Source organism: Podarcis vaucheri, assembly GCF_965113315.1.
Source record: "Podarcis vaucheri genome assembly, chromosome: 2".
Taxonomy (NCBI): Eukaryota; Metazoa; Chordata; class Lepidosauria; order Squamata; family Lacertidae; genus Podarcis; species Podarcis vaucheri.
This window is the reverse complement of record NC_138760.1, coordinates 80,611,803-80,633,233: the sequence shown is the minus strand read 5'-3', so window position 1 is coordinate 80,633,233 and position 21,431 is coordinate 80,611,803. Positions and strand designations below refer to the sequence as shown.

Genomic DNA, 21,431 nt, shown 5'->3' with positions numbered 1-21,431 from the left:
ATAAAGCGGCATTTACATTGATGGTGCTGTATAATACAATACAAGGTTTAAGACTTATGCATAACTACTCATTGCTGTTTTAGGATGCCATTAAAGATGTCCATGTGAAAGGAATGATGTACAAATGGATTGAGAAGGACATGGGTCAGTTAAGTTCTAAACTTTGATTAAGGTTTTTTTGAATAGTAATGAACACTGTCTGGCATCTAATGGCTTTAGATTAATGGTTTTGAACCACCAAACTGAAATTTGCCTAAATGTTTTCTTCTTTTTTGTCATAGTGTTGTGTACTTCTACATTATGCTTAGCTTAATCTGTTTCTTGCAGAAAAATATATTCTTCATGGAGATGAAACTTATGCTGTCCTAAATCGACTGGTTAACCATAACAAAAAACTATTTCTTATCACAAACAGTCCTTTTAGCTTTGTGTGAGTATCATCTCTTATGCATCTTGATGAAATGGTTGCTTATGTGCAAATGTTAAATGACAGTAGTAATTGTTCAGTGTAGACCATCTGGATAGCAGCTTTCTTATGTAAACATTTTTAATTGTGGGAAGATAAGATTTTATTATTGTTATAATAACATGAGGATCTATTTGTGTATTTGATTTGTTACCCTGCTTTCACCATCAGGTGATGGTGGCGTTCAGTTAACAACATAATCATACCATTACTAACAAGTACAGCAAGTTTTAGCAAAGAATTGTACACGACTGTGAAACTGGAGAAACTGCATTGCTAGTTCTGTGGTTGCAAAGTTAAATTTGAGAAGTGATTGTAATCATTCCTAAGGGCACAGTTCTGTCCTGGTACATGCACAGGTCTGTTACGTTGTCCCACCTTGGTATGCATAGGTGCATGTGGACTCAACTCTATGGTCTGTGTGCCTCTGATATTTCCAACTCACCCTCCCTGTTTGCCTGCTATGAGTGACTCATGCTATGGATCTGAATTACTGGAACAGCCCAAAGGAAAGGGCTGGCTGGGGATAGAGAAGGGGATAGAGAACAAGCATCCTGTTTTCTGTAATGTTCTGGTGGTGTGTGGTGCTTCCACACGTGCCAAAGTGAAAAGTAACTTGGCTCTGATTAGATCTCTGGATGCACCCCATCTTCATGCAGGATTGTGCAATAAAATAGAACATTGTATGCATTATAGGAAACCTAACGAATAGATGGTAATGGGCCAAAGCCTTCAGACTCTATAGTAAACTCCTTTTTAAGAAAATCAACTCTCCCATAATAGGTGTTTTTTGTAGACTTTGGTAATGGAACATGTTCTTCATCCATGCCTTCGCAGAACTGAAGGTGCTATTCTGTTGTTGTTGATCTAGGCTGGAAATGACTTGGAGCCATTTATCTCACAAATTAACTACCAAGTGCCTCTCTAAGAAACCTCCGCAGGAGCCCTCAAAATGCTGAAGCCTTCTTCACATGTAATATGGTGGCAAATGCATGTTTGCCGCTGCATGTGTTATGCAGCAAGTGACACCCATCCTGGCTTCCTAGCCTTGTTCACAAATGGACTAGCCAGTATGAACCTTTTAGCCTAAAGGCATGGTTGAGGTCTTGTCAAGCTGAACTCAGAAGCCATGGGGAACTTCAGGCAGGGAAGGTTTGGAGAATAATTTAATTCACAGGGCCTTAAACAACTTGGGGACCACCTGATTCCTTAACTAGCCTGTCTGATCACCCAGGTCTTCAGGGGAGCTGCTGTTAGTTGACCCTTGTGGCTCTGACACATGGAGTGGAATTCAACATAGGGACAACAAGACTTTTCTCCTGTGGGGCCCTCCCACACTCCCTAAGTCTGTTCTGGGTTTTCCTCCAGGACATATTTGGGGGATGCAGGGCAGGGAAGAGGGAGAATACGACCCATTGTGCTAGCAGACCTTGTTCTGGGCACACGACAACTTAGTTGAATTCTGCTCTTGGCTTGCATGCGCCAGAAGTTGTGTGTTCAGTTTTGTGGGCCCAGTTCTCTGGAATGCCTTTGAGATCTGACAGGGGTCTACCCTGTCAAACTTGAGGTGCTTGGTGAACAGTTTTAAAAACATTTAAAGAAAACTTTACTGATTTTCATAGTTAATATTTTTCTCTTTTGTAACCTCATTGTACACTGCTACATAAATTACTTAAATAAATAAATAAAGTTGCAGAACATGAAGAACAGTGTATGTATTGAAGATAGCCTAATGAACACATGTAAACGGACTGAAGCTTTCTTACTTTTTGACTGCTTCTGAAGCCTAGCACAGTACTGAGGACAAAACCCCAACCCTTTCCTGAGCATGGAGAAAGGCTCCCTTCTGGAATTGGTTTGCATTTTGGAGGTACCCAGAGTAGAAGTAAGAAGGCTTGGGGCAGTATCCAGTACATTTGTTCCATTAATTCAAGGATTTGCACTTGCACAATGGAATTATGCCCTCCCAAAAACGTTCTAGACCGTTGGGAAGAACCACCAGAACAATTTTAGAGGGCACAGAGAAGGACAGCCGAGCAGAGTTTCATTGCACACAAAAAAATCCTTGCACTAATGACATTAATTTTATGTTATTGCCTTGACTGCTTCTGGAATTCAGAGTAAAGGGAGGAAAAATCATTTTGTAGACCACATCTTTGTGTAGATGAACAGTAAGCCCTAACAAAACTCGGCTCCTGCTGTGCTGTTAGGAAGGCATGTTAGAATTTTTTTAAAAAGAAAAAATCTTGGCAGATAATCCATGTCTTTCATCAGATCAAAATGAAATCTTTCTCTAGAGTACCATACACTGAATTAAATGAAATAACCTTTCCCTGTTTTTGTCTGCAGTGATAAAGGAATGAAGCACATGGTTGGCAAGAACTGGCGAGACCTTTTCGACATGGTCATTGTGCAAGCAGATAAGCCAAATTTCTTCACTGATAGACGCAAGTATGTTTTGGGTTGGAGTATACCAGAACTATATGTTACATTTAACTTTGCAGCTGTTACACAAAATGGCAACTGCAGATTCGGTGCTTCTCTGCCCCACATCATTAGTTGATGATAAAGGGGGGCAGAGCCAGGAATGTGGAACATCCTGGAGTCAGGCTATGGGCAGGAATCCTGACTGGTGGGGTGAGGGAAGAGAGGAATTAAGTATGCAGTTGCCATGTTTTGACAGCAGCTGTTCATTAGCAGTAGTGGGTTTCCTTTCAAGATGCCAAATTACTTTTTTGCATTTTCAAATTCTGGCAAGATCAACCCAAGCTCCTCCTTCTAAAACTGCTTGTTTGTCAAATTGTACAGAAATGTATTATGTTAATTTCCTGCCTTTTGCAGAGTATTTGAAGTCTTTAATACTATGTGTAATGCAAGCCATTGACGTCAAGCATCCATGTACAATAAGTCAAATAACTATTTTTAGGACACCTTTTCCTCTGCCCCAGCTGCCATGTGTGTTGAAGTGGTTATATATATTGAGTCCCTAACATCCTAGAAAGCATGCAGTGGCTGTTTTTTCTCTTAAAATAGACCATACACTTTCATTATGCAAACTGTTGTGAATAAATTGGCCAATTTCTTTCCTCCTGCTGCTTTCATTAACAAACTTTTGAACAGTTCACATAATAAAACTAATGATGATTTAACACAAAGTGACTTAAGGAATCACTTCTCATTTGTCATGTTACTTCAAGTTTCCATAGCAAGACTCACTCGTTTGCAGGCCTGTAACAGCAGTTATTTGACTTTTGTAGACCCTTCAGGAAAATGGATGAAAAAGGTTCACTTCACTGGGATAAAATAAGCAAACTGGAAAAGGGGAAAATTTACAAACAGGTAAGACTACTTAACAGTATCTTATCACTTCATGGCTTAGCTTAAGGATACTAGAATTTTTTTGAGTCACTTTGAAGTATGTGAGCAAGCATGAAAAAGGTATTTGCTACTCTTCTTCAAAAGCTGTAATTTTATACTTTTTTTCATAGCGTCTCTATTTCCATTTTCTTAGAATCTCCCATTCTTAGAACTGTGGTGCAAATATGTCATAAGATAAAAGCTGAGGTGGATAATTACCCTTCTGAAGTCATAAACATATTTGTCCTGTTCTTTTGAAATGATTTCATCCCATTGTTTCTGAAGGAAAACAGTTGAGCAAGATTTTGTTTTCCTATTTTAATATGTAGGCAAGGTAGTCTTGTTCGCAGGTAGACTAGGAGTTAGCAGGGCTTTGAAAAATCTTTTGAGGAAGGCTAGAAGATTATTGAGCAGTAGAAGATACCACGAAAAATTGTTAGTAACCCACTTTATGTGATTCGCAGTTGAGCTCTCTAAAATTCAGAAATGGTTCTGAGGCAGTGCTGTGATCAAATCAGGCCTTCAGAATTATAATGTCAAAGTATTTCAGACATAACAATATGGTGCCAATTGGACAATGGCTGTAGCATCATCCAAAAAAACATAATATGGCTAAATATCTTCAGGATTTGTTAATAGAATGCTGTCTGGATGAGACTAGGAAGATGAGGAAGGCTCTGTATATTCATACCATATGTGACCTAGTACATGGGTAAAAGTGTCCCAGCAGGGAAATCATTTTGACCCGCAGTTTCCTAGTTGTGTTTTTCCCAGATGTCTTTATTACCAGACTCTTGTCTTAGAATCCAATATGTTAAAACCTTCCCAGCACAAACATTTGAATGGTTGTCATAGTTAGGGAGATGATTATTGGTGTGTGCGTATGTAGTTGACAACAAATTCCCACTGAAATTAACACATTTCTCCATTCTTACTAGGCATGCCAATGTTGGGAAAGTTTCCTAAAGTTGGAATTGGATTGATCTGTTAAACAGCAAAAAATGTCATTCATTCATCCTGCGTGAATTTGAATGTGATGGGTTGGGATTGACGTCGGTGATGATGGAAGTCTAGTTCTGGTCATGCCAGGATTCATTAGGAAGCATGAGTAATAGTGGAGGGAACCCAGCAGCCTGTGTTTTGCTGCTAGGATATCTGAGGACAGATCTGCCTTACAGCCCAGTCAAAACATGCAGAAGTTGGGTCAATGGGGAGAAGCTTAGGAACAGATAATGGTCACTGCAAAAAAGTAAGTGTACCTTTATAAGATAGCCTGTGCCCCACTTTGAGGGCCCTGGGAGTAGCATATTGAAATTGTGCCTAGACTATCTTGAAATTAATGTTCAGCATGTAGCAAATCACTAACACGAATCATGACTTAGCTATGCTTTAAAGCAGACCCATTTAAAGTAATGGGACCGAAATTAATCATTACTAACATCAGTCCCATTGCTTTCGGGATACAACCCCTTTTTGTTTGTAGTTTTTCAACTGTAGTATTGGAGTAGCAGTGGATTGTCGTACAAAGCTACAGTGAGGCTGAATCAGATAAGAACTTAACTCACCGCACACTTAGGGATCAGTTAGTCTATAAATTTAGGAATGGTTCCTTGAATACAAACAACGTGCAAGATATGAATTTGTAGGAATGATGGGATTATAAATCTAGCGTTCCAAAGTCCCCATTTCCCCTAATTTGACAAAGTTCCCGTGAGAACTCCTTAAGCTGTTACCCATGGATGTTTTTTTTAATAAGCGGCTTATTCTGAACAAATATTTTCTCTTTGTTTCCTTGGCTCTGTAGAAAAATCAAAGTAGTGAGAGACTTATTTTTTTGACCTTTTCAAGACTGGCACACACTGTTTTTCTTTGCAAGAAGAAACCAGATATTTAAGTTTATTCTCACATTCTTTTGTTCATCTTATGTTTCAAGGGCAATCTGTTTGATTTTCTGCGGCTAACAGGCTGGCGTGGGTCCAAGGTCCTTTATTTTGGTGACCATTTGTACAGCGACCTTGCAGTAAGTACTCCAGTCCCACTTGGAATTTTATCTCAGTGCTACTTAGTGGCCTCTGCTTGCTACCAAAATCCAAGGACAGCTTCGTTCTTCAGTATTGTTGCTCTGGGATATATTTGTGGAAGACACCCACACTCTGGCTTTGATTCTTGTTCAGCATGATCAACTCCCATTGCATAGGTGGTTCCTTTTTAGCCAGTCCTGATTTGAAACCCATACCAGCATCAAGTTTATTGCAAAAGGTCAAATACTTTCTTCTTCTAGTCTGCCATTTTAAGGCACATTTCCAAACCACAGTCCATATATAACCATTTTTAAGAATAACAGTTTAAAAAGTAACTGTTGGATCTCCCCCCTCTCCCCCCACACTCTGTTCAACCCAGAGATCGCCACCCCCTCTTCTCCACTCCTACGGACTGCCAATCCTCAAGGACTAATAAAGCTAAAAGAAGATTAAAGTTTATTTAAAAATTAAATGGCGTAAGAAAGAAAAGAGTAGACTATAGGATAAAGCGAAAAGCTAACAACGAATAGTGGCTTTCCTGCTTGTTGTTGGCGAGTAAGAACTGGATGAAAAACTCTTTCCTTCAGGCTATGAACTGATTTATCAGTATGGCAGGGCTATTAAAATGTGTATTGTGGGCTTATTTACAAGGCTGCATCGCAGTATCGTATGCTATGCCCTTCCCTCCCTCCCTCTTTCTTAGGATCTCATGCTGCGGCATGGTTGGAGGACAGGTGCCATTGTTCCAGAACTTGAGACGGAAATCCGAATCATTAATACAGAACAATATATGCACTCTTTGACTTGGCAGCAAGCTCTTACAGGACTTTTGGAGAGAATGCAGGTAAAATAGACCAAATGGTGATTTTATTAGGTAGTTGCCTAGCATGATTATGGTTAGGCTTGCCATCACCCTAACCGTAGCTAAGCCAACCTCCTGGCTATATTTCCTTGTTTGTATTTCTTTTCTCTGAAGAAAGGAGATGTAAAACTGCAACCTTCATAAGTATTAAATCATGTATTTATCATGATATTCAGATATGTTCAATATTCAAACATCTTGGGTTTTTTTTTTACTTTTAGATGTATCAAGATGCAGAATCTAGGCAGGTGCTACTGGAATGGATGAAAGAACGACAGGAAATTAGGTGGGTCTTGATATTTTTTTATTGTTGTCTGTTCCTCCCCGCCTCAAAAAAAGAGAAAAGTGTCATTGCATTATTACATAAATTCCAAACACAAATCTCACACTTAATTAGGAACTGGTTGTGACTAAAAAGGCATTTTCATAGTATGCTATTCCCCAATATTGCTTTGCTTCAATACTGAACACAGTTCAGGGGTGCAGGTGGCCTACTTAAGGGCAGGTGAAGTAGCAAGACAAACATGTCAGGCACTCCTCATCTGTCTCTCAGAACTTAAGAGGTGCAGGAAAAGCTTTTAGCAAGCTCTAAAGAGGATGCTGGGTGCTCCCTTAAACAGACTAATCTACCAGTCATACACAGCAGAGGAATTCTGAGTAGCTATGGTAACCCAGTGACCGCTCTCCACATCAAAGGGGGGGGGCCCTTTTGCGTGGTCGTGCGCAGCCCGCCCGCCCCAATCCCATGTGGCTCCCGGCAGTACAGCCTGAATTCGCCCCCCCCCAGGCTGGACACCTGGAGGTAGCCGCCTACCTCTGCCAGTTACCCAATCCCAGCTGGGGAGGCGTTGCCAGGAGAGAGTTGGCAGGTAAGGGGAGGGATCGCCCTGCCCACACAATAGTGGGCAGAACTTACCTGGGAGTTCTCAGTCGGCTTCAGAGCTCCCACCGTGCCCTCCCTCAGTTAAGCCTTCTTTTGCAGGTTAGCCTCTTCTTTACACTGGCGCTGCTACATTATGGTCGCTGTTGAAGGGCCAGAAAGGAATTTTCTTGCATTGGCAGGTTTTGCCTCCCCCGTAACAAAACATCACAACTTTGGCGGTTTCAGGCATTGGGCAGAATCCTTTAGTCTATCTTCCCTAAATGGGGGGGGGGGGCGTGAAGCGGTGACCCACGCCCCTCCTGCGGCGGCGATCCCAGGGTTCCCCGTTAAAGGGGTTGTTTTGATGGGAGGCATTGGCCATACGCCAATAGGTTGTCATTGCTCTCCCCTGCGACGGCGGTGAAATGGGGGACGGGCTCTCTGCTTGAACAGACATTCTCCAGAGCCAGCCCAATCCCCACACATTCTGGATAACCCTGCTGTTCCCCAGATCCCCGGCTGGGGACTGGGAGGGATAAACGCCCAATGCCTAAGCCAAGGTCTCCCTACATCTGGAGCTTTAATAAAGTTGTGGCCAAAATTTTACTCCCATAACACGTTGTCTTGAGTCATTATTCCACTCGGCTGTCACCCAGGGCTGTGGGGGTTCTCCGCCTGTCCGTGCACAACCCCAGACGTTTTCAAGGGTTTGTTCTCATGGCTTAATAGCAAATTATTTCCTTCCAGGTCACTTTCGAAGAATCTTTTTAACCCCCAATTTGGAAGCATCTTTCGAACCTTCCACAACCCGACCTACTTTTCTCGAAGACTGATCCGTTTCTCTGACATCTACATGGCATCCATCAGTTGCCTGCTGAACTATGATGTCAACTTCACCTTCTACCCCCGGCGCACTCCGCTGCAGCATGAAGCTCCCCTCTGGATGGACCAGCTCTGCACTGGTTGCATGAAGACTCCATTCTTGGAGGAAATGGTGCACATCCGGTGAAAGGATGTGTATGTCCCACTGCTGCAATACAGCTGTTGTATAGGAAGGGCCCAGCAGCTTAGCCTTAGATTGCAACCTGGTTACAGTGTGTGCCTATTGCTGTCCTTTGCCTCCCAGCACTTCCTAATAGATACTCAAGATGAACGAGTGAAAAGGCTGTGCAAATTATGTCTTAGAAATGCTTCACTGATAAGAAGTCCAAAGGTGAATTAGGTTCCTGTGCACTGTCTCCATAAAGTAGTTCCTTCTACATAGATTCTACCAAAAACGTTTGTGTAGATCCAGAGTTTGTGCACTGTGTAGCCATGATCCGATGATATTCTCAGAACTTGTTGATACTATAAAGCCCTATTTGTCCATGTCTCTACCCAGACTTTAGATGTGACTTAGCTGTGATTATATTGGCAAATAGCTCTGGATGTATTCCTACTAAAATGTGGACACATTTATATTCTTAAGACCTAAGCCAGAATTACTTTTGGTTCACTAGCACTCTAAATCCTTGGCAAAAGAATTTTAAACTTTAATAACTGCCAGCAGCTCAGAATGTGCTAGATTAAGACTTGATTAGGTTATAAATTCAAAGGTGCTAGCTTGTGTATCTTTGCACAACTGAGCACAGTATAATAAACAACATATAGCCAATTCAGTTTTATGTACAAATGTAGTGATCAACAGAGCTTGTGAGCATGGCCCAGAAGGGCTAAACAAGCAAAGTATCTCACCTGGTAGATCAATGACTGCTGCTGAGAGCACAGTGAGATTTCACAATAGGTAGTGTGCATTTCTGCTAGAGCGTGGACTGGTCCACATGTACCACTTGATTACACTGACTTGTAGCACAATGTGTGACCTGACCATTGGAAAGCACTGTGTTTGTGGTAACATCAGCTGATGTGGTAGCTTTGTAATGGCTCAACAATGAATGTCGTTGCTGCACTCGTAACATGATGTGCATGCATGTTTCAATCAGCCCTATTAAATATACAATCCCATATATTTCTAAAAACTACTTTTCACCATTGTATAAGTGTAGCTTGAATTTCAAACCTATTTCTTAACTTGAGATCAAAATATGGAAACAAATGGTGTTTTATTTAAGCGTCTGCTACTTTTTAGCCTGACACAAATGAAGGACGCAATCTATCACCAGCGTGCTGCAAAAGGTGAGCCTAGGGTTCAATGGCTGAAGCCATGGGTGCTTTCTCCTTTGTGTGAGATGTAAACCTGGGTCTCTTTCACTGTGCAATAGGTGGAGCTGCCATTGAAAGACTACTCAGAAGAAGCATCAGCTAAGACAAGGGGTGAGTTATCAAGACCATGTTAACTGAAGTGTTACAGTGTTTGCACTTGTTCTGCATATAAAAAGCCTCATGTTCAAGCTCTCTGTATGTTTAGGAATGTCCCATCTAAAATCCTGCAACTGGTCTGACTTGATAGAAGGCCGTTTCCTATATATTGGTAAAGGCAAACATTTTGGGCCGAAGCTAGTTTGGCGACACATCTTTTCTATATTTCATCATAATGGAGCCCCCTGACCCTCAACTTAATACCTGTTTTTGTACCCAGCTACTGCAGATCAGAAACATGCCATTTAATAGAACATCTTTCCCTGGAAGACTCACCAAAGTCCATTTGGGCTGGCTCAATATTTTTTAAAATATTGCAATCTGATTGAATTCTATAATGGGTTTTGTGCTGGCTAATTTAGGTATGGCTATAAATAAATAAAGCTGCTCCAAATGATTCCAGCACAGTTTAAAAAAAAATCTATCAAGAACTATTTTGTCTTACAAATGGCAGTTCAAAACTGGAATTAAGCTGAACTGTGCATTGACATGGTAAATTGCATTCTAACGATGCCAAAGCAACCTTACTGTCAAGCTATAGAAATTGTTGTCACTGTAGTTGATGCTTTAGGAGATGTTTTGTTGCTGTTTCTCATGTATATGGTACCAAAGTGATGTCGTTTAAGACTAGGATACTGGCCTTTGTGTACTGTATCTTATATTTTACTCTTTTAGGGAATTATATTAGAATTCTACGTATTAGTCAAACACACTGAGCTGGTTTATAAAATGTGGTTTGATAAATTATTCTGTAGCTATAATAGGCTTAAGTTTAGTTGTGCAAAAAAAATAAATCACTTTATCATTCACATCTTAAGTAAGGAAACAAACATACCTTAAAATGGCTTCTCTGAAGTTTTCTACTACAGTGGTGCCTCGGGTTACATACGCTTCAGGTTACATACGCTTCAGGTTACAGACTCCGCTAACCCAGAAATAGTACCTCGGGTTAAGAACTTTGTTTCAGGGTGAGAACAGAAATCGCCCAGCGGCGGCCCAGCGGCAGTGGGAGGCCTCACTAGCTAAAGTGGTGCTTCAGGTTAAGAACAGTCTCAGGTTAATTTGTTCTAGAGGTCTGTTCTTAAGTACTTAACCCGAGGTACCACTGTATTTAATGAGAACTACAGTTATATAGTCTGCATGTGTCCTGCAAGCTAATATATTATGTAGGGCTGTTATTTATTTATTGTTATTTCTTCTCTTTTGACACGTTCTCAACTATGTCAAGTCTCTTCAAACACAATGACTTTTAAAAACAGATAAGGACTGTGTAGGCAAACACATAACACTGTGGAATGCCTACAGGGGTGTCAACCAGAATAAAATTGGGGGGGGGGGGGAGCCCTGCCCAACATAGAATTTCTGGAAAGGCTGGGCATTCCCATTCAAAGTGAAGGTATAAAACTTGATGTCACTTCATTTCCTTATTAATGTTGCCTGCTTTAAATGTGCCAATTAACTTTATACTGCACAGAAGAGATAACATGAATAACTAACATAACGATTCCTGCATCATAAAGCCATCTGTGACCTAGCTTTTGAACATGAAATATATTAAACAGCTAGTTTTCCTAAGTGATATAATATCAGTTTGGCTAGACGTTTAGGTGAAGGAAATGAGCATTTGAATAAAAAGCTGTAAGCATTTTTGAAACCCAACCTAAGGTTCTGTGTCATAAGGTGCTCAAGTTAGCATTATCCTCATTCTACTACAAGTAGGCTACTTTGTATAATGCCAAATGGCTCAGAACTTGAAGAACTGAAATAATGATTTGGTCAAATTTTGTCTGCGCTAGGTAAAATAGTTTTGGCTCACAGGTCTGCTCACAAAACATCCTGTTGTCAGCTGCGTGCCTACTTCACAACAATCTGCACAAACATTCATTCTTCCTTCCCACACTACACAGAATTTGTGGTTTGTTCTAAGTGACCTTGCAAGTGTAGAATGTTTCTTTTGTTGGTTATTTACTATTTTTACAAAAATAAAGTATTGCATCATGGGATAATGACTTTCTCTTGACATTGTCTTTTCTTATGGCAGTGTGGGGATTACTAAATAATGGCTCTCAATCATAAGGCAGAACATACCTTCTCACCATTATGTATCCTTACTAAGTGTTGAATAACTATCTTCAGGTTCAAAATAACCAAACGCTTAATGAAGGTTGACATTTGCTTGTTCCCATTCATTTACAAACATCTGTCATTCTCAGAACAGTACATAAATTCAGCAGGATTATAAACGAAGATGGGCCTACAATTTTCAGGCAGTATTATTTCAAACTGCCTTTTAAGTAACGTTTAAAAAAAGGGATCGGCAGAAGGCTCCATAGTGCAGTTTCAGAGTAAAGTTATCTAACTGAACTCAGATTTTATTGGCCCACTGAAGATTCTCCACAGCATCCACCGATCCAAACACATTCAAGAGTCATCATATTCCCTAAGTTTCAGCCTGAAGATTTAGGAGCAGAAGCCAAAGAACGCAACATGACTTTCCATCCCTCACCTTCCTACTGCCACTCCTTATGACATCCAGAAACTCATTCCTGACACCCAAAACAGCACAAGGGGGCTACATTCAAACAGAAAATTGCCAAAGTCCCTGTGTGCATGCAAGGGCAAGCAGCTCTATGGGCCCCAATTTCTTGCCCATGTGAGAAGAGGAATGGAACTGAGGTATGTTAAACATTTACAATTCAAGCCGCTTGTTAATTTTTCACCATTGAAAGGGCAGGCAAGGCTTCTTAGCAGTCCATAACAGCCATATTCTGTTCATTCTGAATTACATAGCTTCTGGAAAAGTGTTGTTTCCAGCTTACTGGTCGCCTCGAATTCCAAAGGCATCTGAAAAATCTTCTCCAGTTAGAGAATCCTGAAACAAACATTCAAATACATATTAGGTCAGTTAATCTGACAAGAGTTCTATAGAGAACAAGCTTGACTTTTGCAAACTTACTGTAGTACAAGCAAACCGGTCACTACAATATCAATTGTCCACTACAAGTATGCCATGTGGACCATCTGTGGCTTGGTGCACATTGCAAGAGCAAAGGAAGCAATCATTTTGGGCAGCCTTAAATTCACCATTTTAGATCTTTTATTGAAGATTATTCAACGGCACTATGCCAAGATACTAAGTACTGCCAATCCCAGTTTGGTGATCGCCTTCTGAAAGATGAATGGAAAAGCAAAACTTTGCTTGTATTCAGATGCCATGATAGGCTATGGTTTGTGATCACAGGAATCAACCTAGCTTTCCCACAAACTTGCATGCTCCCCTCTCTCTTCTGCTGAGACTGCAAGGAGAGTGGAAGTGTTTGTTTCCGGTTTGAATTAATCATATTTTAACATTAATCTGAACCCTAAACTATAGCTAATCTTGAAGAAGCTGGCTTAGTTCTACAAACCATAGTTAAGTTGGTTTCCTTCAAACACAGCGTTGTTAAGGTTTGCCACAGTTTTGGGGGGCTCTTGCAAAAAGTTTAACTGCAGTTTATTGAAAAGGGAATGGAAAGCTTCCAAAGTTGCAGCTGTGCTGCAAGGGAGTGGTCAAGTCCAGAAGGAGGGTAAAATTTTCCTATCATTATAAATGTTGGTTTATTGTGATACTCAGTTACAGCCACTAGACTGGGGGAGCAATGCCTCTTCAGATTGCCTGAAAATCAAGGCGGCTTCTAAATGATTCAATTAAGAGACTAATGAGAAATGCTTTCTTAATTAATTTTGATTATATATGGACAGTAAATGTAGAAAGGGTTGAAATTAGGAAAAACTTCACTACACTTTGTATAAATGTATCAACAAAATATAAAGATCAGTTGTCTTACCTCAAATGGCTCATAGATTGAGATGTCTGCTCCATAAATGGGATTTGGAATGGACACCAAGTGTGGGCTCCTTTCCTCCCAGGAAGAAGGCTCGTCATCTTCCAGCTCAGCCTACAGGCAAAGTAGAAATAGGCTAAGCATGTCTCTGCCCTGCTAACTGCAAAGCTGATTAATTAATTTAAAAAGGCACAAAACACTGGCATCAATTTGGTCTATAACTTTAATAATTAGTATTGATATAGTGCTCTTTCATTAGTGCTCAAAGGGATTCTCTCATCCCGTATACACCTGCAGCATGGCTGGCCAAATGAGCCGATAGCTAGAGTTGTCCTGCCTATTGTGATGCATAACTGAAGCTACAATGTGAGGGGGACGTGAGGAATTATGAAACTTTTAAGCAAACTAACTATTTTCCTCAGAAAAATGAGTAGTTGCTATAAAAAATAATAAATTATTTACTTGTTTTTATCCTGTATTTTATTCTGTAAACTGCCCTGAGATCTTATGATGAAGGGCGGGATATAAATCTCGTAAAAATAAAAAACAAAAGCTGGTTGTGCAACTGGTTGAGCAACAGGAAGTATCAGGGCTAGATAAAATCTGTTGTGCATCCAACTGTACTGGCTTCCTGTGCAAGCCATTCCACTAGCACAATTAGTACACTCTTGAATTCCTCCCAATACTTGGCATGGATACAATGTTACAGGTGCCTGTGACCAGAAATGAGAATGCAAGAAATTAAAAGTTATTTCCCCACTTAATCCATATAATTGATGGTGGAAAGTCTGTGGGAGTAATGAATGAAGAGCTGACACTTTGCAGGACTTGTAAACCGTTTAGAGACTATGATAGGTGGTATATTAATGGTTTAAATAAACAAAATGCATGACGAAGATACCTTGAAATAGCGAAACTGGAATCCTTGGTTCTTCCTTTTGAGGTAGATGTAGGACACGCCAGCCACCATTGCACACAATACTAGGGAGACTGCAATGGATACACCGATGGTCACAGCAGCAGGTGATTTCACAGCACCAACAACCTGTGAAAAGCAGTTTTGTTCGTATTTCAAAATGTTGGATTAGAGTCCTGCCTTAGTTAAAGGCAGCTAGTGTTTTCTGAAAGTGCCACGCTGTTCTACAGCAAATCCGAAAACTCTATCATTATGATTATGTTTGGTGGATCTCTGCCCCCGAAAACAGCCACCAGAGCAAGAGGTGATTTGGCATGCTTCCTGCTGTGAAGCTGTAGAAAACTGCCGGAGAAGTTGGACAGGAAGCAGCAACCAATAAAGGAGAAGTACTTCTGACCAACCCCCAAGTAGCCCTGCAGCTTTCCTTCTCTTCCAATCAATACAATGTTGCATCTTGGTCATAATTTTGGTTATCTTGTTACTGCTGGGTAGCTAATCGGATAGTTATAGTATCATTTATAGTATCATTTTGGCCTTGAACATAAGAAACTGGGTAATTTTTATGGCTTAGTTTTGGGGTGAATTTTTTTTAAAAGGTTCTGTGAAATTGGATATGGTTTATTTTGTTGTTCAGGATCTTTGTCTGTAAAATGAGTAACTGCACAATCTTAAAAAGTTGAAATTTTATGGAAAAAATGAATTACAATCAGATCTATGTTAGTTAAACAACATGGCCTCCATATATAAACTTGGGAACACACAGAGTCAAATCCGCTGATCATTATTTGCAAAGCACATCACTTCTTAAAAGACTGAATTTAAATCCTACTTATGTAGTAAAGCAGAGATGAATGGGATGCCAACTGGATTATTCTGCAGCAGGATAATTCTGAAAGATTAATACAAACCAACTAATAACCAACCTGGTCAAGTTGCCCAAGTTGAGGTACCATCAGAGGTGCTTCAATAGCATGAATGATCCCATTGGAGGCCAGAATATCCCATTCAACTATCACTGAATTATTAATCATCTTACAACCCTGGTGCAATAAAAGTGAAGAAAACCAAATTACTAAACCAGTGAATTACAATTTAAAGACTTTAAGGATTGCAAATAAAATTTGCTACATGAGGTGCAAAGCATTTTACACAGTCAAATCCATAAAGGTAAAGCTGATTCTGTCGTTATCCATATGAGATACTTACAGGAAAGCGGGTGTTATTCGTGGAATCTGCAATGGAAAGGTTGAATCCGGCTTGCGAAGGTATAACGGCACCAGACGTGAGATTGAAGCTCATCAGGGCCACGTCTCTCGCAGATGAATGAAGCTTCAGATCATTCAGTGTTAGAGACTGGTAAGACAAAGAAGAGTTTCAGTTCCATTCAAAGTTATGATATTGGTGAGAAAAAGAGGAGAGACAAAACCATAGTCAGCTTCATTGCAACCTTCAGTTCAACCTCTCTGTGTGACAACACAATATATACACACAACACAAGCACAGCTGGGGCAGAGCCAATGGAAAGGATTGAACAGAGATATTGAATTGTATCTCTCCTCTTATAGAAGGTTTATCTATTATTTGGAAGCCTCTGTGAGCAGAATGAAGGGGGAAAGCAATTTTCACTAATTCCCCCTTTTGCTGCCCCTGAGCCTGCCCCCCTCCAGTTTGTTTCCTAGGATTGAGAAGGATTTTTTAAAATGGTGTCCTTCTATTCATGGAAGCCTTCACTGGAGCAAAGAGCCATCCGTTATATAACTCCTGGTGCTTGGCCATGCAGTTACAGCAAATTCTGCATTCCTTCACAAGCTGAATATGTTGCTTTCTGTTCAAGTGAAGTCAGTTTAGTGATATAAAACTAGCTATGTTATCTTCATTGTTTGGACAGCCCCAGTGTAAAGTTAGGGTCTCTTTGTCCTACCACGCTTCACGGACTGGGTTGCCAGTCTCCTCTGCTGTGAGGATGTTTCACATTCTGAAACTTAAAACATGAAAAGAAACTCATTCTTTTTTCAACGCCTCCTTGAAAATACCTTCCGCCATCAGATCCAAGAGTTTATTTTTAAACTTCAGTAAATAAATTTGGAGCTCAGCTCTGAGGACATTCTTCAAAGCTATTCTGCTGCAAAGCTTTCATTTACATTTAAATGACACAAGAACAGGGACTCTGTGGCTAGTTGATGTCACTGGCTTTATTTGGGTATGGAATGCAGGTCTCCTCTAAAATAGAAACCTTGTTTCAGAACTACTTTGAGGCCATTATCAATACAACAAATTAGATTTATGGTTTAGCTGCCATGGCTTTCCCAAAATAATTCTAACATAATTTGGCCAAGGTGCTACAAACTTCTATTCCCTGAGACCGCAGAAATTCCCAGGACTCCATGGGAAAAGGGAATAAACATTTAATCTAGTCTTTTCTTTTGGAGGTCATTTGCTTTAAGGGAATCTGATTTGAATGTATTTTGATACAACGGTTTACTTCAGTGATCTTATATTTGACCAGTTCTTGTAGACAGTGATGACCATTGGTTAATTAAGCCATACAATTATTCATGCGTTCATTCAACCAAAACTAAACCACTTTAAGGCTGCGGTGCAAGTACAAAATAATAATATCGCAAAATCCTGTTTTGCATTTCTTACTGCATTTTTCTGAAAGCCGGAGTTCAGGGGTACAAAAAGAGTTTTGTAAGTCATGTCTGTGGAGAGGAAATTAAAAAATTCCCATCCTTCTTGGGTGGCATTGGCATAATCCAGTACCATCTGAAACATAGAAAGGAATGTGGTGGTCAGCCTAAAAGAATAGCTCTGCTCTTGGAAGCAGCAGCCACCCCCCTTCTCCTTTAAACACTGAGTGAGCAGATGGGTAGAATACCTTCTTCATGAACCTTTTGGGATAAGTCCATGGCCCCCTAAACTGGGAGCCCCTGCTCTCAGGTACACAGAGCAGCAAGAATACATAGAGAAAGTCACCTCCCGAGGCCTCCCTGCTCCATACCAGCCAAAAGAAGCATGAATGTACTTACAGAATAGTAGACTGAGAAATTTGCCTTCTGGGCCAGCACTGCCACAAGACTCCCTGTGCATGTGTAGCCATCTCCCACAAACCCATCCCTACAGACACACTGCACATCTGAAAGAGGGGGGAAAGGAGGAAGAGATGGTGTAAACTTTCGTATGCCATGATTTGGCATGCAAATCAGTTTCAGGCAATAGAGCTTCCATCCCACTTAGCTTCACTTCTCTATTCCATCCCCGATTCAGCTTGGGGCACTCGCTAGCTTCAATATCCCCATCTAGCCAAACTTGAGGTATCCCTAGTTTGAACTCCTACTGATCAAGCCGTATTTTCTCACCCTGAACTCTGTAGCAGTAAGCATCCCACTTCTCACTGGCGTTACTTCGAAAGCCGTAGTCCACAATTCCAACATGGTGACTGCCACACTTCAAACTCGGGTACACAGTTGGGTAGCCTGCTGACCTATTATAAAGCCAACCTACTGTGCACAGGTGGAAACCCATCTGGAGAAAGAAAAGAAACACAGACTTCTCTTAACATCCTGTATTTCAGTCAGACCATGACCTTGAACAGGTTCTCTCACCCAGAGCCAACTTGCTCTTATTCACCATGTACTTGTCTCACTCAGACTGCGAAGCCATGCCTGGGCTGCAGGGGGCAGTATTTCATTTCATTCACGTGTCATAGGCAAGATGCTCATTTACCAAACCATGGTTATTGGGTGGAGTGCGGGAGTGTGGGGGGGGGGGAGGGGAGGAACCCACCTGGGAGCATTTACCTTCCATGCTTGTTCATTCACAGCCTATTTCATCACAGAAAGAGCAGGTCAACACCCACCTTCTGAAATAGTTTGAGTGTGTTAGGCAACCGCTGTGGCAGGGAAACAACAGCCAATAGGAATGTCAAGGGCTTCTTGAGGCACATGCGTGCACAAACATGCGTGCGCACGCACATTCTTAGGAACTTGGTGGGAGAAGAGCTGAACTCCTCAGACCAACTGTCAAGGGAAATGAGCGAGGCAATGGCTGCACTGTTACCTGTTGTGCGGCAGACAGCTGCTTAAGAGTGGCCACCGTCGCTCCCTCAGCAGCACAAGCCGCTTCAGCCTCTTGATAAGTAAATCTGTACTTTCCCTGGGGAGACTGCAGGTGGAAGACCCCGACTGTTTTTTCTGGAAAACAAGCATACAATATTGCGCCCCTTTAGACATTGCTGTGGGTCAGATCTGGAAAAAGTGCCCTTTGGTGTGCCCAGCACAAATGACTGTGGGCCCATCTCTGAGGGAAACGGTTTGCAACTCAGGGCTAACGCTTCCCATCCCCCATTTTCTTCTGCAGACTCGCAGCCTGCAACCCAAACGCAATAGGTGACCTGCAAAAGATTGAGCTGCAATTGTATTTTCTGATTGTGAGGCCTTTTTCATTTTCAATTGTTTGTGCAATTTGTTTGATCTGGCGCGACCCCCGCTAATTGATTTACGATCCTCAATTAGCTCTTTACTGCCCGGCACACTTCTCCTGCCGCACGCTCTGCTCCGATCTCTCAGTCACGCCGTAGCAGAGATTACACAGCGGTGTAAAACTGTCATGTAGCTTGGCTTCCAGACAAACACACACAGTCCAGGTTTGTCTATTTACAGCTTTTATTCCAACATTTCTCAGGAATTTCCAGGACTATTTGCAGCCATGACAAAACTGCATCCTTTCCCCACAAAGTACCGAGTGGGACTGGCATACTCTTCCCAAGCTCCTCCCAAGCTTCCAAAATTGACGTCAGAATGGTGTGGCATCATGGGAAGAACTTAACCCGTTAAGTTCCAACCTCAACACCCCCCCTTGCTGCACCTTCTGACAAGACCTTTTTGAGCTCAACACCTTACCCTTTGCCTTGTGCTCCTTCCCAGCATCTTTCCCAGGCACCTGTTGAACCCTTTCAACACTCCCAGAATCACACTGTGCGAATCTCGCCCACGCACATGTTGCCTGGTATCTTTCAGGTGGAATGCCCTTTGTTGTGCGACTAGACCTTCTGGGCATAAACTCAGATGTTACCTCTGACTCACTGCCACCAGGAAATGTGTCCTCAGCATCACGGGATTCCCCCTCTGACTTAAAACGTTTTCGAATCCTCTCCATTACACTCACAGGGGAACTAGGCTCGCTTTTGGGTGTTCTCCTTACATCTTGTGGAGAAACTACCGATACCTCCTCCTGTTCCTGACTTTGGTCAGTTACCTGATCGTCATCATCAGACTCAGCTTCTTCTTCCTCCCCCTCATAATCTTCCTGTTCTGAATCAGAGAGACACTCTGAAAGAACATCACGCTTGACAGCAGCTTGTGTCTTTTTATCCTGCTCATAGAACTCAGCGTGTTTACTGATCAGTAACTTACTCTGATCACCTGATGGAAATGCAAATCTCCATGCACTCGCTGTTGGCTCATACCCACAGAAGATCATTTTTCGGAACTTGGATCCGTCTGGCCCCTGCAAAGCAGCAGGTACCGGCACAGACGCACGTGACCCGAACATACGCAAAAAATGAATCTGGGGTTTCCTGCCATGCAACAACCCAAACGGTGTGTCCCCTACCATGGAATTGTAGGTGCGATTCCAGGTGAAGCTTACATACTTGATTGCCTCCAGCCAAAACCTTGGAGGTAACCCAGAATCTTCCAGCAACACCTGTGCAGTTTTAACCAGAGCCTGACACTTCTGCTCTGCCGCCCCCCACTGATTGGGTGAAGTCACTGTGTGACGTATCCCTTTCTTGTGAAAGTACTTCTGCAAAGCAGAACCTGTAAACTCAGCTCCTCTGTCACTTGTGACAGCGTGCACTTTGGTGGAAAACCTTTGTTCCACCCCCTCAATCCACCCTTTGATCAGCTGTGCTGCATCATCCTTGGATTTGAGGCCATGTATCCAGGAATTCTGAGTAAAATCCTCCTGCATCGAGAGCAGAAACCTTGACCCTCCCAGACTTGGTTCCTTTACAGGACCCCACAAATCTATGTGAATCAGTTCAAAAGGCCTTGTTGTTATCCTTTCAACCTTTGGATAACTGCATCCTTTTACCTTTGCCAGTTTGCAAGTTTCACAATTTACAGCATGTCCACATTCTGAGATCTTACAACCATTGGAAACTTCTGGCAGCACCTGTAGTTCTTCAAGAGAACTATGAGCTGTTCGTGTATGCCAAGCATGTACGCATGAATCATGATTGGGAATTGTAGCACGCAGTGCTTGTGCTTTCTCAACCTTCCCACCACCCTCCAGAGACGTTTTAAGAATGAAGAGATCATTCTGCCCCTTTTTAACCTTGGCAAGCATCCTCCCTCCTTTGGAGATTGTGCACACATCACCCTGAAAACAAACCGTAAATCCCTTTTTCAGTAAATAAGGCACAGATAAAAGACAGTGTTGCATCCCAGGAACAGTACAACACTCCAACGTTTCCTGTAAAATACAAAAATGCAAATTTACAGCATTAGTCATATTTCTTTTCTGTCCATTTGCAAACAGTACAGTTTTCCCGGCAGGAATTGCCGTGCAGTTCCACCTCTCGACAGCAGGTGTCTCTGGAATCAAATTGCGATTAGCTGCAGAGTCAATAACAAAACTTAGCTCTTGGCTTGTCCCACGGCTGTCTCCAGCCAACGCCAGACTAGCCGTGATTTGATAAGTCTCCTGACGTTGTTTTCCTCGTCCTTCTCTTGCGTTCCCACGCTGACCTCCCCTTCCAGA

General features: G+C 41.8%; 2 protein-coding genes across 4 annotated transcripts in view; one reads left to right on the top strand and one right to left on the bottom strand.

Moving 5' to 3' along the window:
• The window catches only part of NT5DC2 (5'-nucleotidase domain containing 2), a 34,287-nt gene extending 24,069 nt beyond the window's left edge, over nt 1–10,218 (top strand). Inside the window, exons 7-14 of the mRNA XM_082214649.1 lie at nt 84–144; nt 328–430; nt 2,816–2,917; nt 3,724–3,805; nt 5,757–5,843; nt 6,548–6,688; nt 6,928–6,992; nt 8,316–10,218. Coding sequence (XP_082070775.1) covers nt 84–144; nt 328–430; nt 2,816–2,917; nt 3,724–3,805; nt 5,757–5,843; nt 6,548–6,688; nt 6,928–6,992; nt 8,316–8,577 — 903 coding nt within the window. The 3' untranslated portion in view covers nt 8,578–10,218. The remainder of the gene's footprint in view (nt 1–83; nt 145–327; nt 431–2,815; nt 2,918–3,723; nt 3,806–5,756; nt 5,844–6,547; nt 6,689–6,927; nt 6,993–8,315) is intronic.
• A 1,867-nt stretch (nt 10,219–12,085) lies between these two features.
• STAB1 (stabilin 1) overlaps nt 12,086–21,431 on the bottom strand; it is a 101,138-nt gene continuing 91,792 nt past the window's right edge. For 2 of the 3 annotated variants that reach the window (XM_082214467.1, XM_082214469.1), the window contains 9 exons: nt 18,726–18,859; nt 18,026–18,191; nt 17,696–17,802; nt 17,313–17,432; nt 15,873–16,019; nt 15,590–15,709; nt 14,652–14,795; nt 13,754–13,864; nt 12,086–12,798 (listed from right to left, as the gene is read on the bottom strand). In XM_082214467.1, coding sequence (XP_082070593.1) covers nt 12,742–12,798; nt 13,754–13,864; nt 14,652–14,795; nt 15,590–15,709; nt 15,873–16,019; nt 17,313–17,432; nt 17,696–17,802; nt 18,026–18,191; nt 18,726–18,859 — 1,106 coding nt within the window. In that variant the 3' untranslated portion in view covers nt 12,086–12,741. The remainder of the gene's footprint in view (nt 12,799–13,753; nt 13,865–14,651; nt 14,796–15,589; nt 15,710–15,872; nt 16,020–17,312; nt 17,433–17,695; nt 17,803–18,025; nt 18,192–18,725; nt 18,860–21,431) is intronic. The other variant, XM_082214468.1, reaches the window with a different exon arrangement.